The sequence below is a fragment of the Giraffa tippelskirchi genome, chromosome 8, assembly GCF_054371585.1.
Source record: "Giraffa tippelskirchi isolate mGirTip1 chromosome 8, T2T-mGirTip1v1.2.pri, whole genome shotgun sequence".
NCBI classification, from domain to species: Eukaryota; Metazoa; Chordata; class Mammalia; order Artiodactyla; family Giraffidae; genus Giraffa; species Giraffa tippelskirchi.
The window spans coordinates 112,399,884-112,416,246 of NC_137282.1; the positions used below are offsets into that span (position 1 = coordinate 112,399,884).

Below are 16,363 nucleotides of genomic sequence, written 5' to 3' on the forward strand. Positions count from 1 at the left end.
CTCCAGGGGATCTTCCCAAAAGACTAAATTTTATAATAAAAACTCTTTCAAAAAGAAACTATGTAATGTATATTTATGTATATACATAATTTATTTTATTAATACTTGGCAAGAGTACCATATGCAGCAAGTTATTTGTATAACGTAACTTGCTGCATATGGTATTGGGTAAAATCTTGACCCAAGAGAGGAAGGAGAAAAGACAGGGTATATTTGTGATTCTGAGTTCTATTATTCAGAGGAAATTCAGCTACTTTATATTTATCAAATATACTAGGTGACATTTTTTAATAGAAAGATTCACCAGTACTTTAGTTAACCAAAAATTCAATGTCAAAATAATGTGCACAAATATACAGAATGTCAAGGTTAGGAAAATGACAACAACAAAACTTTTTCATTTCGATTCTACTTAGAAATGTTTCAATTAACAGATACATTAAGATGTCTGTGTATTTTTCAGGAAAAATGAACAGAGGCAAAAATGAGAAGCTATTTTCATACTAGACTGCACTTACTGGCTTGTCCTTGATAGTGGGACTTGATACACACAGGTAGAGTTTTCCATCTTCTTCAATACATGCATCAATGAGAGCCTGAACAGAGCTTTCATCTTGAAATAGCAGGAATGCATAGCCTAATAAAAACAATTTTGAAAGACTTTTATTTTTCCCATTTTTTTTTCATAATTCTTCAAGTGAAAGGAAGCATAAAACTAAGGAAAAGGTTAGAAAAAAAATGAAACAAATAAACAAAAACCCCTAAAACTTAATCTCACCCAAAATCTGACAATATAAACATTAAGTTCAATGTGGTATTATCTTGAAACCTCTTTTAGAGTAAAATCAAATTTGAATTAAAAGTATATATTAAGTAGAAATTTTAAAGACACATTTGGGAAAATGTTAGTTTAGCAATGAAAAGTTGTACACTGAAGGCAAACACTTATGAAGAAAATAAAAGGATAAATTACACATGTATTTGAATCTTGAGAAATTACCTTTAGGAGGAAAATAGGATTTGCTCTCTGCTTTATGAGGCCAATCCACAATCAAAGGGCCAAAGCGACGAAAACTAGCTGTGATCTCATCTAATGAACAAACCAAAAAAGTAGATGCAAATATTTTTATGAGCATTTTGGGAAATAGTTTAGAAAAAACAGTTTCAAATCTACTATTTACAAGAACAATACACCAGACCTCCTGCATCTCCTTCATCTGGATTCCCCCATTGTTAACATTTGTGCATTTGTCTTCCCCCTCTTCCCTTTTCTCCTTCTACTGATGCACGAGTCTATCGATTGATCTACCATCCTTTTCTGATATGATGCTCTAGTACCACAAAATACAACTACTGGTACCTGCTCAAAGCAAGGTCACTCCCTTATGTACCAACATACAACTCTCCTCCAATAAGGAAATCAACAGTGATACAACATTCTCCCAATTCACAGACTCCATCCAAATTTTTAACTGTCACAGTAATATTTCTCTTTTCTTTTCTGATCCAGAATCCTATCTAGAACCATGCTACATTTAGATGTCATGTTCTGAGGTTATCAATTTTTTTCAGTTTACAATAGTTACTCATTCTTTCCTGTCTTTTCTATAATTGATAACTTCAAAATATACAGGTCATTCCTTCTGTAGGATGGCTCTCAACCTAGGTCTGTACTGGTTTCCTCATGACCTATGTATTCTAACCAGGAAAACTACCATAATGATGCTATGTCATCCTGTCCTTTCACAAGATATGTTAATCTTGATCTGCTAGTCAAGTTGGTGTCTGTATTTCTCCACCAAAAAGAAACCATTTCCCTTTGGATATGATTAATATTTTGTAGGGGAACACTGTGTTAACCATCGATATCCTGTTCCCTCATTAGACCTTGCATTTACTGAATATTCCTATATCAACTACCACAATGATAACTGCCAAATGCTGGTTATCTATTTCTATCAATCCTTCTACATTTACTAGTTAGTATAATTCAATAAGGAAGAGTCTTCCCCTCTCCTTCACTTATTTAGTCATGTATTTATTTATATCAGTATGGACCTATTTTATTCAGTGGACTATAACCTGATTCTGGAGAAGGCAGTGGCAATCCACTCCAGTACTCTTGCCTGGAAAATCCCATGGATGGAGGAGCCTGGTAGGCTGCAGTCCATGGGGTCACGCAGAGTCGAACACAACTAAGCAACTTCACTTTCACTTTTCACTTTCATGCATTGGAGAAGGAAATGGCAACCCACTCCAGTGTTCTTGCCTGGAGAATCCCAGGGACGGGGGAGCCTGGTGGGCTGCCATCTATGGGGTCGCACAGAGTCGGACACGACTGAAGTGACTTAGCAGCAGCAGCAGCAGAACTTGATTCTCTTTCATTTATTCAGTTTGTCCTCAAAACTGTCCCTGATTTGGCCAGTGGGGGCTCCTATGTCCTCTGACTTACCCCACCCCCTGCATCGTTCTTCAATTGCTTCCATACTATCTGACCCAAGAAGACACCCCAGGCTCTCATCTTGTTCTTTCTCTGCCCTAGACCCAGAATCAGCCTTTTTCCCCCTCCAAGATATCCTGGTTCCTTTCAGTGACAAAAGATACTTAGAAACTCAGATTTGGGTATTCCCTATAGTCATTGTTAATGGGTATTTATTATTTCTAAGTCTTCTCAGAGAACAAAGCCAGGAAATACATGAACATACACAGACATATTTATAATTGTTTCTGTATCTGTGTACATTTATAAAATGAGCTCATATTTGTACTTGTAAGTCCACCCAACATCTCATGTCATTTTCTAGCCTTTCCCTTTCTCCTGTTTGTAAATTCCCTTCTCACTATGAGAAATCAAGCTCTCACTAGCCTCAATTTTTTGCTCAACCTAACCCATCTTTCAGCGAGCTGGCCTGGAAGTCTCCTCTACCCTCCACCTCTGCACACTAGCCCTTGCTGCCCTGATTTACTGGTACCACACACATGCTGCTGAGGCCTCGGCACAGGCCCCTCCACGTGTATATCTACAACACACCTCCACTTGGCACCCTCTTCCTGCTCACCAACCATCTTCCTTGGACATCAACACCTCTGAGTCTTATGAGGAAGGAAAAGGAAGGGGACATGGGATGGACAAGGAAGACTTAATCATATTTTACTATTAATGTAAATGACACCAGTTATGCTGTACTATATATTTGGACAATTGAAGAATGGACTTTAGGAAAATAAATTTCCAAGGAACTTCTAAGGAAGAGTAGGTGAGCATGTGCAGAGAAGATCGGGAGTAGGGCGGGACAGGGGAACAGAGAAGAGAGATGAGAAACATTTTGAAATTCCAGTCTGCTAGGACTCTTCTCACCTCCTCCTGATTGTGAAGCAGTAGTCTGTATGAACTGCTACAGTGCCTGTTTCTACTTCCAGCCCCTGTGAGATCACTAAATAAGGGAGTGATGTCAGTGTAACCTAGACATACTGGTTCACAAACGACTCTTTCTAAGCAAGGTGAGCCAGCCTAGTAGGAGAACCACAATCTTCAGCAGGAAAGGAAAAAGCCTCCAGCCTGTGTGATGTGCAGGCAGGAACCCCCTCAGCTCTATTACAAGAAAATTAAAATGAGCACAGCAAGCAAGCAAGTCAAAGAAGTGTCCCTGCAAGCTTTCGGGGCTATCTCCTGAGAGTTTGCACTCCTCAGGGGCCCAGAGGTCTACTTTCATCTGTGTTGCCTCCAAGCTAGCAAGCCAGAATTTCTGCTCTATTGGTTTTGTGCTTTTCAGTATTCCTTGAGGCAGCCTCTAGTAGGTCATATAGTGAACTACTTGCCTATCTGTCCAAGTTATTTTTCAAAGTATTAGTTCTCTTTTTGTTAGTGCTTCTGGTACAAAATTCATTAGGTTCTAAGCAATCTGCCTCTAGCCCCATCTACCCCATAAACTCTGTGATTCTTAGCATATAATTCTACAGAACACAGTATTTTTCAGAAATACATATTTCACATTTTAATAGAAAGGCCTGTCCACCTAAACTGCTACTGACTTATCGACATATGTGTTATGAGGCTAAAACAGGATGACTAACACAATCCCCATTGATTCTGCTCAGTTTAAACCACTTCCTGGGCCAATATGGTCAAATTTACCTGGGCCGCCAACAATTTTAGGAATTATACATTTATGATCTCTTGGTAATTTTCCAAAAAAGATATAGGCTATCTAGACCAGAGAAGGAGTCTATCCTAAGCAAAGTCAGATAAAATTCAGTCTTCTTTTTTTGTATAAAGCATATAGTTTCCTCACTGAAGTCCATCCAGGGCTCAAAAGTGTTAAGGATTTGACCTCTAAAGGGTCATTAAACCTAGAATCCATAATACTAAGGAAAGTGAGGATTCCAGCTAGAGAATGAGGAGGCTGCATCTGGGAACTTACTGGACAACATCATGATGAAGTGTTTAGCCCCAGATGAACACTCTGAACAGAAGATATGCTTTCTGAGGAGAGATTGGAGACTGAATCAGCCTGGCCTGAAATCTCGGCACAGCTTCCTCCAGGACATTTTATCAAAGATAAAAAAAAAAATCCTGTGTCTATTTCAATCTTTGGCTGTTTGGAAGCCATTTTGCCTCAACCTTCCAAAAGACTGATCATTTTAAGGAAGATGTAGTGGAACAGTAAATTAAATCTCAATCTAAATGGGACATTATTAAACTTCATTATTAGACCTTATAGGTTTTTAGAGAAAACTTTTCTATCCTCCATAACATTTCTATTTCCATTCAGGAAACCAAGACAAAATAGATAAGGGAAAAAAACAAGCAAGGATATATGGTTGCTATATGGTCTGCTACTTTGATTTCTGTCAGGGTCACTTAGACCCACAGTTAAATGAAATACTTCTGGATAACTAGTTCTCCATCTTTTTGCACAATTGGCTTCTTACTCAGCCATCAGCTCAAGTATCACATCTGCAAAGAGGATTTATTTAATTAACAAATCTCACAAGTCTCTCTTCTGAGATTTTGTGTATCACATCAACCTGCTTTCTTTTCAGAACTTATTCTCTAATATTTTCACACTTACTTCCCTTCGCCCACTAGAATATCAACTCTGTGTGAGCAGGGGCTTTCTTTCACAATCTTATTTACTAAATAATCCTAAGAACAGTGCACAACATTCAGAAAGCATGTAAATATTTGATGAGTGAAAAAATATTCAGAAAATGATATAACTCTTAAGATTCTCTACAACTCTAGTTATATTTTTCAAAACTTCAGACTTAATCTAAGTTCAAACTTTTAAACAATTAACTGTACACTATATAGTCCATGGAATTCTCCAGGCCAAAATACTGGAGTAGGTAGCCTTTCCCTTCTCCAGGGGCTCTTCCCAACCAAGGGATCGAACCTGCATTGTGGGTGGATTCTTTACCAGCTGAGCCACAAGGGAAGCCCAAGAATACTGGAGTGGGTAGCCTATCCCTTCTCCAGTGGATCTTCCTGACTCAAAAATCAAACCGGGGTCTCCTGCATTGCAGGCAGATTCTTTACCAACTAAGCTATGAGGGAAGCAGCAGTCATAAAAGGCAGGAAATAGGAAAATGCATAACTGAATTTAGCCAAGGCAGGACACACAGACAACAGTGCAGTTAGCAGCTGTTTGTCCACAACAGAATCCTAGAGTTTTCCAAATGATATTTACGCTTTTTGATTTAGTCCAACCACTTGTTTCAGCTGGTTTCCAAAGTCCTACTCCCTTTCCTTTCGAGAACTAATTTTATATGCTGCACTAGGAAGACAGAACAAGGGAACATCGCAATCACAACTGGACACCTGGAGCCAGATAATATTATTATTATACTAACAGCAACCATTGCCTAGGCGTTACCTACTATGTGCCACAGTCTGAGCACTGTGCTATGAACGGCTCTTTCCAAACATACCTTCATCGATGTCAGGAGGCAAGCCACCCACAAACACCTTGCGAGAATATCGCTCCACTCTTTCTCCGTTCTGGTGAGTGAAGCAGTGAGGCGAACCCAGACCGCTGTGAAGAGGCTGATCCCCACGGCCATCATCCAAGAATCCATCTTCCATTGGAAACAGTGAGGACTGACCTGGAAGAGAAAGCAGGAAGAAAAAAAAAAAGCTAACAGAAAACGCTCCTTGCCATTGATTATCTTATACAAGAAACAAGGAAAACAGCAGATCCAGTAACACTGCTGCTTTTATCTTTTTCACTGAATAATAAATCACTTAGATATGCTCTTGAATTTCCATCACCTTAAGGTCCCAACTGAGTCAGAGAGAAAGTACATGGTTAAATAGAGGGCTGCTCAACCATCCCACTGGGATCCTGAAACTTGAGAGAGGTGAAATGGAAGTACAGTAGGAGAGCGCAGTCTTTTGAAAGTAGTTGGCAGAGACTGCGCTGCCTTGGCAGGGCCCCACGGCCACTGGCAATCTAGATATATACACTAAGTATTAAATTTGACCATCAGATGCTAGATCACTTAAATTTCTTTAAAACATCATACAATATAGCCTGCCCAATTTCCTTTAAGATCGCCCCTAAAATGAACAAGTTGATTTTTAAAGTAAGCACTCATCTTGGTTTACCTTAACTAATGGAAGGTCATGAAAACCCATTTATGCTGCTTCCTAACTTCATTGGCTACTCTGACAGAATTTAACATTTTTAGGTATGCTTATGCTGAGGATAAATTTTCTTTTAGCTGAGTAATAATCAGCTGGTACAGGTAGTATCTAAGTCTAAAAACTAGTCATTAAATTTGCTGTTAGAAAATCCTATCGTATAGAATATAAAAGCAGAAAAGATCAGAGATGCCAGTTTTGTGGTTAATATTCTTGCCATACTTACCCGCCAGCAAAATACAAACTTATAAATCATAAGCAAAATAAAGAGCTACAAAGAACTGTGGAATCTCTCAAAAACTGTTTTGTCACTTTTCAGGCTGCCAATTTACTTCTAGGTTCTGCATAAGGAATTTGTTAATGGATCCTGCAGAAATATATCTTAAGTGCTCTTCCTTCACTGAAACATTCCAATGTCTTTCTGTCACACTTGCCTTCCTTAACAGTATATTTATTACAAATTTACCCTATAAAATCACAGTTCAAAAGTCATATAATAAAGATAAAAAATGACTCTAAAATTGGAGGTTATTTCTGGATTTTCAAAAGTCACTTTTATTTTAAAGCTACCTTATTTAACCGACTTTCTTATAGAAAGGCAAAACTAATACAGGAGGCAAAAATAAAGTTTATTCACGTACCTCTAGGAAATGATTCTTCAAAAAATTCTCTAAAATGTCTAGAGCTTTTCCCCCCAGTGTTTGAAATTTATAGGATTAGGTGTCTACTTAGTTAATCTGATTTTAAACAAAACACAGAACTATGCTTAGTAATAAATAGATAAATAAAGAAAAAATTTTGAAAGTAGATATAAGGTATTCAAGCATAACTTATACCTCCAACATAATCAGGTATTTTGACACTAGTCATACCATATTTTCCTTTTTAAATATTCTTAATTTTATTCTCCTAAGATACTCCTTTCAGAAAGGAAAAAAGAGAAACAAATTTTCAGATATTAATAAGATGAGTTGAAATTATTTAAATCAAATCCAAATCCTACCATTCCAACTCCCTCAAATTAGAATGTCTATGATGTTAACTATAACACATAAAGGATATATTGATCACAGCTACATCTCACTCCCCCTCCCCGCTTCCCAATAAGGGTTAGAAATTGAGCAAACTTGGGTCCTCTCCAACACAACTGATACATTCAAAAGTTAGAAATAATAATGTTACCTCTCCTCCGCCCATATGTCCTTGCTGCATGTCAAATGAGAAAACAAAAAAACAAAAAAAAAACCTTTCAAACATTGTCAAAAGAATCAACTGTGATTTCATCTACCAGCTTAAGAAACTGAAAAAAAAAAAACAAAAGCAAAAAAACTGGCTATATTCCTTGTTTCCTGGTAAATATCTCAAAAAAATATGGAATTTTGATGCCGAGAGGTCAATGCATTATTTTTTTTTAAGTTCTTCAAGGACACTGTAAAAATCTCTCGAGCCTTACTTGTATTAAGGGGAAGCTTTCTGCTGTAATTGTCACCCAAGGTCCAAATTAGTATGAAACTAAGGGAGTACGTAACATGGTCTAAATAAAGTTCTGCCATATTGATCTTAATTTCTCTCAGAATTCCCTGTTAACTAGCCATTTAATTCATGACTTTTTTTTACCACGACAGGATAAACAGCAATTCTGTACTATTTCTCAATTATTCCCTAATGAAGAAACTCATAACAAATGAAATCTTTAGGCAATTCATAAACTTGCTTTTAGCCAGTTTCTTGTCCCTAATTAAACCTTCCACCATGGCCCAGAAGCTGAGAAGTATTAAAAAGTTTGGCATTTTATCATGAAGTAGATTCCAACTAAGAAGAGAAGAAAAAGAATACAAGATAATATAGACATATAAGTATGTATCTGAATACTTGGAAAATGGCAGCATAAATTTCAGATCAGGAAACTTTTGAAAAAATGTTTTCCTCAAATGAACTGGAACTTATATGTGTAGTTGCTCATTCTATTCAACACACACTTCCTGAATGCCTGACCTTGCTAAGCACTATAACACACTGCTCGGACTGCAGGGAACTTATAGGCTATTCAGCCACATAAGCAAATAATGATAATGTGACTATTACAGCAATAAGCCTGTTAAGTGTTAGGTGCAATGGGAGCAGAGGAGGAGGAGAAACTGGTTCTGATTAAAGAGTCAGAGAGGAGAGGGTATGGCTCTGAGATAGACCTTAAAGATAAAATAGAGAAAGGGCATTGCAGACCTGGCAATGGCACAAATAGGGGTGCTATAATACTCAGGGAAAGATGCCCAGAACAGAAACACATGGAACAAGTGAGGTCTTGGCTAGAGAGAAAATTTAAACAGGAAGCTGGGATAGATTTTCCAGTTAGAAACTGTAACCTTTTAAGAGATCATTATATAAACTGGTCAAGGTTTTCACTCTTAGCTCTCTAGATAAATGTTAAGTACAACTCAGTTATAACTGAGTTACAAATATAACTTAGAAGTGCCATGTGCCTATTTTCCAAAATGAAATCATGTCTCATACTAAAATAATTTCTAACATTATTAGATAATATTGAATTTCACCAAAGTACTTGGGCAAATGGGTTAAAACCAATAAAATCTCCCTCTGCAGTTAGGTTTTTCACTTTAGTAATTCTTAAATTTGGGGTGAGGGTGGAGGTACTTTTTTCCTTAGTGAACTTGACAGAGGTTAGGAAGAGAAAGATATCACAGAAGTAGATGTTTGTTTAAGAATATTCTATTCATATGACTGTTTCAAAGACAATGGAATTTGGGGAAACGAATGATTTGAAAATCTTGGTTCTGTCAATCTTAAAAAGTTGATTGATGGTGTTTGGATTTCCGAGAAAACAGTTATTTGAAAAAGAGTAGGCATTTAGAAGCTACAAAATTAACATTAAAAACTCTCATGTCCATGCTGCGTGCTAAGTTGCTTCAGTTGAATCCAACATTTTGCAACCCCAGGGACTGTAGCCCGCCAGACTCCTCTGTCCATGGGATTTTCCAGGCAGGAATACTGGAGTGGGTTGCCATTTCATTCTTTAGGGGATCTTCCCGACCCAGGGATTGAACCCACGTCTCTTACATCTCCTGCACTAACAGGGGGGTTCCTTACCACTAGCCCCACCTGGGAAATCCAAATAGTTTTCACTACTTTAAAAGTAAGTTTCACTATTTCAAAAGTATGTTTCAAGAACAGTAAAGCCTAATCATCAAAAACAAAAATTGAAGACTCTCAAAGTCTTCAAATGTGTACTTTCAAACTTTCATGCTATACCACAAAATTAAGCTGGTTAATACAAAAAAATTCACTATTAAATTCAGAGATTAAATGCCAAAAACTATTTAGAAACATTTTCCCACATTTAGTTTATAGGTGTATAATGTTTAAAGCAACAAAAACTGACCAATTAAATAGGCAAATAAATATAAATTAGTACCAAAAAATAAAAACAATGACATTCTGGAGCACAGAAAATAAGAATGCTTAAATTTTTTATTTCCACTTATTATAATGATATACATTATTTTAATGTAGATTTGGATGTATGATATATATATATATATACATATATATACGTGTGGGTGTACTTTCCATAAGCATACACTTCAATGAACTTTCCATAACATGAACACACCTATGAAACCAGAACTCAGGTATGAAACGAACGGTAAGTGATGCCACTTCATCCATGTATGAAAGAGGTACTAAAGCATTGTTCTCTCACTAGTCTCAAATTACACTTTGTGCAAACCATATTATGATGAAATGCTTATAACACAGATCTTCATCAGTTTCCTGAGGAAAATGTCAGACAGATTTCCAATCTCAAGATTATCAAGCGTTGCACATTATTTGACATTTTACAAACACCAGAGGTAGTGGTAATTTAAAACATCGCTTAAACAATGTTTAAAGAAATCTGTATTTTGGAAAACTTCTAGCTAAGTCAGCAGAAATAAACTCTGCTTAGAATGTTCCCGTAATTACCAAAGACTATACACTGTTAAGACTTCCCTGGTCGCTCAGCCACCAGCAATGCAGGAGACCCCAGTTCAATCCCTGCGTTCAGAAGATCCCCTGGAGAAGGGAAAGGCTACCCACTTCAGTATTCTGGTCTGGAGAATCCCATGGAAAGAGGAGCCTGGCTGGCTACAATCCATGGGTTCCCAAAGAGCTGGACCCGACTGAGTGACTAGGCACAGCACAGCACATACACTGTTAGTTTTTAAAAGATGTATGTTGGTATTGAATAAAAATCCTCTGGTTCCCATCAGAGTCAAGGTGAATACTATTTATATGTTTAACATATATATTACTTGGTTTTGATCTATATAATTTGGTGTTCAGTACTAAAATGATTCAAGAATGTTCTAAACGGGCTGGAAACATTATGGCTATAAATTTTTATAACTTTTGGGTGAATGTTGCTATTAGATGTATTGATAAATACATTATTTCCAAAATATCTTTACAAGATTGCTTACAAATGCCCTGTATTCATCAGTAAATTTCCTCTAGTAAAATATTTCAGTAGTCTGGCATTCTAGACTTGCAAAAATGTACAGAAAGACTCTTATCAGGTCTTTTTCAACACACATTTTATATATATATATATATATATATATATACTATAAAAATGAAAATATTTAAAAAGTATCTTTTTCTTATTTGGTTGTAACAAGTGTTAGAAAAGGAACAAATCAGACATAATAGTGGTATATTCACAAAACGTATCACAAAAAAATATAGTTATTTTAAAAATATGGTACATATTCATGTGCTGACATTAAACATCTCTAAAATGTAGCTTGCATGAGGTACCTAAGTATATATTGTAGGATTCTTATTGTGTGAACTTAACAACAAAGGAAATATAAATAGATACATGGGAATGTACTCAAATATTTTTTCTAGAAACAACCACAAAAACCTTTGGAGACAGGAACTGGAATGATGAAAGAAAGACTGATTCCACTTCTTGTTTTATCCTTTTCTGTTGTATTCAAATTTACACTTCTATGTGCACTATATTACCATATTTGTTAATGGATCCTTTTGAGTTTTCTTCTTGGTACTTATATTAAAAACAAGACTTAAACAGACATTTCTCCAAATAAGACATACAGATGGCTAATAAACATATGAGGAGATGGTCAACATCACTACTTCAATGCAAATCAAAACTACAATGAAGTATCGCCTTCACCCCAGACAGGATGGCCATAATCAAAAAATCTACAAACAGCAAGTGCTGGAGAGGGTGTGGAGAAAAGGGAACCCTCCTACACTGCTGGTGGAAATGTAAATTGATACAGCCACCATGGAAAACAGTATGGAAATTCCTTAAAAAACTAGGAATAAAACAACCATATGACCCAGCAATCCCACTTCTAGGTATATGTCCTGAAGAAACCAAAACTGAAAAAGACACATGTACCCCAATGTTCTCTGCAGCACTACTTACAACAGCCAAGACATGGACGCAACCTAGATGTCCATGGACAGATGAGTGGATAAACAAACTGGGGTACATATACACAATATAATACTGCTCAGCCATAAAAACGAATACATTTGAGTCAGTTCTAATGAAGTGGATGAACCTAGAGCCTATCATACAGAGTGAAGTCGTCAGAAAGAGAAAAAGAAATATCATATATTAACACATATACATGGAATCTAGAAGGATGGTACTAACAACTCTGTTCACAGAACAGCAATGGAGACACAGACATAGTGAACAGACTTATGGACAAGGGTCAGGGAGAAGAGAGAAAGGGTGAAACAAACAGAGAGAGTAGCATGGATGGATGTACACTAACATATGTAAACATACAGCCAATGAGAATTTGCTGTATGACTCAGGGGACTCAAACGGGGGCCCTGTAATAACCTAGAGGGGTGGGAATGGGTGGAAGGTGGGGGGGAGATTCAAGAGGGAGGGCACATATGTATACCTATGGTTAATTCATGTTGATACACGACAGAAATCAAACCAATATTGTAAACTAATCATCAATCAAGTAAAAATAAATAATTTAAAAGAACAAATGATATATTAAAAGCATCCTTTCCTACGTGAGGGCATCTAATTCTTAAATAGGACTTTAATAAAAAGGAAGGAGTTTCACCCAGTTGAACTGAGGTGAACGAACCTAGAGCCTGTTACACAGAGTGAAGTAAGGCAGAAGGAGAAAAACAAATACCATATATTAATGCACATTTACGGAATCTACAAATATGTTATTGATGAATCTATCTGCAGGGCAGGATAGAGACGCAGATGTAGAGAACAGACTGCAGACACAGCAGGGGAAGGAGAGGGCAGGACGAATTGAGAGAGTAGCACTGAAAACATACACATTACCCTGTGTAAAACAGACAGCTAGTGGGAAGTTACTGCAGAGCACAGGGAGCTCAGCTCGTTGCTCTGTGGTGATAGAGGGGTGAGATGGGACGGTGGTGGGAGGGAGGCTCAAGACGGAGCGGATATATGTATACTTACGGCTGACTGTCGTTGTTGTATGGCAGAAACCAACGCAACATTGTAAAGCAATTTTCCTCCAATTAAAAATAAATTTTAAAAAAGAACAGGACTTTAGGCTATAAACAATAAAATATGACTAGCTTTTAGTGGGCAATGAATACTACTTATGCTACTTCAGGCTGGTCTACTTCCATTTACTGCTCACTGCCCACTGTTGAGAAGGTAGACAGCAATCTTACTTGGAAAAACAAGGGGAGATGGGTCAGATTAGAAGATGTTATCAAATAACTTGTTTTTCCAGTAGGACCAAAAAAAAAAGTATGTGGGAGAATCAGTCAAATTAGTAAACCAGTTAAAAAGATATAAATCAAAGACTGGATGCTGAAAGGAGTTAATCTGTAAACAAAAGAATAAAGGTGGCAGGACCAAAAAGCAGACAATCATCACAAAGACCAAAGTATATAATTCAACAAAGATGCAAAGAATCATTTTAAATGATTTTATAAATCATCCCCTAATTTCTTAATGGGTTCACTGTCACAAAATTATTTTAAATATATGCTTTACGGGCTTCCCTGGTAGCTTAGCTGGTAAAGAATCTGCCTGCAATGCAAGAGACTCCAGTTCAATTCCTGGGTCGGGAAGATCCCCTGAAGAAGGGATAGGCTACCCACTCCAGTATTCTTGGGCTTCACTAGTGGCTCAGCTGGTAAAGAATCCACCTGCAATGCTGGAGACTTGGGTTCGATCCCTGAGTTGGGAAGATCCCCTGGAGAAGGGAACAGCTACCCATTCCAGTATTCTGGCCTGGAGAATTCCATGGACTGTATAGTCCATGGGGTCGTAAAGAGTCGGGCACGATTGAGCAACTTTCACTTTCATATAATTTATAGAATTTCCTATGTCACGTTGGCTTGTGTTTATACTAGCTTGCTATACTAATTCAAAGAATGTTGACAAGATATAATAAAGATATGAGAGGATTATTTAAATTGCCTTACAGAAGGGCAGAGATTGAATGTAATTCAGTTTCGTTATTTCCCAAACCCTCAGTTTATTATTTATAAAAATGCAAAAATGAATAGCAAAAGATACCACATATATATATGATGGTCTGACAGACACTCAGTAAATAATAATTTTCTTCCTTCCTCAAAAGTAAACTCATATGTGTATATTCTTAGGTTGATCTCCAACAGTTACTCTCAGCTGTTCATTACTATTCCAAGGCTAACAACTGTAGAGCACTTTATAGAGTTTACAATAGAGTTTTCATATTGTCTTTTTCATGAAAGAATCTTTCAACATGCTCCTTCCTGTAGCAACTATGAACCATATTACATACATTTTCAGCAAGTGACTATAATCTACATTTCTCCTGGGTAAATTATGCCCTCCCTTTTCGTAGATTTCTGTCCCCTACCCTTCTTAAGCAAATAATCTTCTCCCTTTAAAAGAACTACAATTAAGAGATATTTTTCTATGCTAACTTTTAAAAGATTTCTTCTAACCTCTTCTGGGACAAGTAAGAACTTTAGCTGGTGCTTCTAAGTGAGAGACATCCACAGAGGAAAGGAAATACATACATGAATCTGTTCAAAACTAGTATTTTTTGCTACTCTATAACTTTCCCTGCCAGAAGCTTCATTTTTGAAGCAGCTAATCCTAAATACTAAAGCTGTAAAGTGGGAGGTTGAAGAAAAAAGTACCACACATGGGTACTTTTATATATACAGAGGTGGTGGTAGTGGTTAAATGTTAGTTTTCTTGGGTAAAATAAAGTTTCAAGTTGGGTGAAAGGAAAATTAATCATTCAATCTGATATCTAGCTCAGAGCTAAACCAAAACACACCAGAGAAATATGAGATGAATCTGCCTATGGTTAGCACTGCTTTCTGACTTAGCTGAGAAAGTGTTTCAAGGTTGCTTTTCATAACTATAAAGTGGATATTCTAACTATATTCCTACTACATAAGATTAACTAGGAAATGGTTATCTGTTAATGGATGAATAGTGTTCCCTCCTCAAAATTCATACGCTAAAGTCCCGACCCTCGGAACCTCAGAATGTGACTATTTGAAACAGGGGCTTTAAAGAGGTGGTTAAGTTAAAAGAGGTCACCAAGCTGGTCCTGATCCAATATGACTGGTGTCCTTATAAGAGATTAGGACGCACACTTTCACAGAGGGGAAAACTGTGTAAAGACAAGGAAAAGACAGCTATCTACAAGTCAAGGAGGGAAGCCTCAGAAGAAATCAACCTTGCTGACACTTTGATGTCAGACTTTGAGCTTCCAAGACAAGAAATAAATTTCAGTTTAAGCTATCCAGTCTGTGGTACCTGTTATGGCAGTCCTAGAGAACTAATTACAGTATCCAAAATGTAGCCAAAAAGTTGTTTTATTTTTTTAGTACATTTAAAATCCAAGAATCTCCCCTTAAGGATGCCCCTCAAAAAATCTTTACAATTAGTAACACAACAATAATAATTCCCTAGAATACACAATTAATATTTGTTGAACTATACTGGCATTCTTTTAAAAGTCATGAGTGGTAATATGAAGGTAACTGCATAGTCTGAAAACTGATGATTGAGTATAGATAGCCACAGGGAAAAAAGAAAGCAATATGATCCGCTGGGTAAGCAAGCCCTTTTTTATCTTTGTACATGTAAATGCTGATATTATTCCAGTATAACTGCTGAAGCTAGTTAACTAAGTATTCTGAATCTTCTTCTTTTTATTTATTTAGAATTTAAACCCCACTTCTTCCCCCAAACCTCTGATTGCTTGAAAATTTCAAAACAAGTTACACAATAAAAGTCACGATGAAATTCAAAAGTACAATAAGAGAGGAAACAGTTCTTTCATATTTTTATTCAAATAAAGCAAGAAATTGTTCTCAATTCAACAGAGGCTTGGAAGAAAAAGCTCTGAAAGTTATTAATTGAAGCAAAGTAAAGTAGCTATATAATCACCTTTCTAAAGGTTTTTAAAAGCCTGAATAGACTACTTGTGATGGACAGAAAAGAACAGCTCCTGCTGGTTCCTTTAAGTATCAAAGTTGAATAGTGAATACAAAGCAACACAACACATTAGGCTTATTTTCAGCTTTAAGAAAAGGCTGAATGGATGTAAGGTGTAAAGAGACTGCATTTAAAAGTAAATAAATTAAGTTTCAGGTTATCTATCTTAATAAGAGACAAAGAAAGCATGTTCAATATTAGATAATTTTTTCAAC

The 16,363-nt window shown here is 36.7% G+C and overlaps 1 protein-coding gene across 5 annotated transcripts in view; it reads right to left on the reverse strand.

Annotated features, from left to right (window-relative positions):
* Positions 1-16,363, reverse strand: part of CPEB4 (cytoplasmic polyadenylation element binding protein 4) — a 68,610-nt gene that overhangs the window by 9,937 nt on the left and 42,310 nt on the right. For 2 of the 5 annotated variants that reach the window (XM_081523564.1, XM_081523562.1), the window contains 4 exons: positions 7,826-7,849; positions 5,932-6,105; positions 1,001-1,090; positions 519-637 (listed from right to left, as the gene is read on the reverse strand). In XM_081523564.1, the coding sequence (XP_081379690.1) occupies positions 519-637; positions 1,001-1,090; positions 5,932-6,105; positions 7,826-7,849 (407 nt within the window). The remainder of the gene's footprint in view (positions 1-518; positions 638-1,000; positions 1,091-5,931; positions 6,106-7,825; positions 7,850-16,363) is intronic. The other 3 variants (XM_081523563.1, XM_081523565.1, XM_081523566.1) reach the window with 2 other exon arrangements.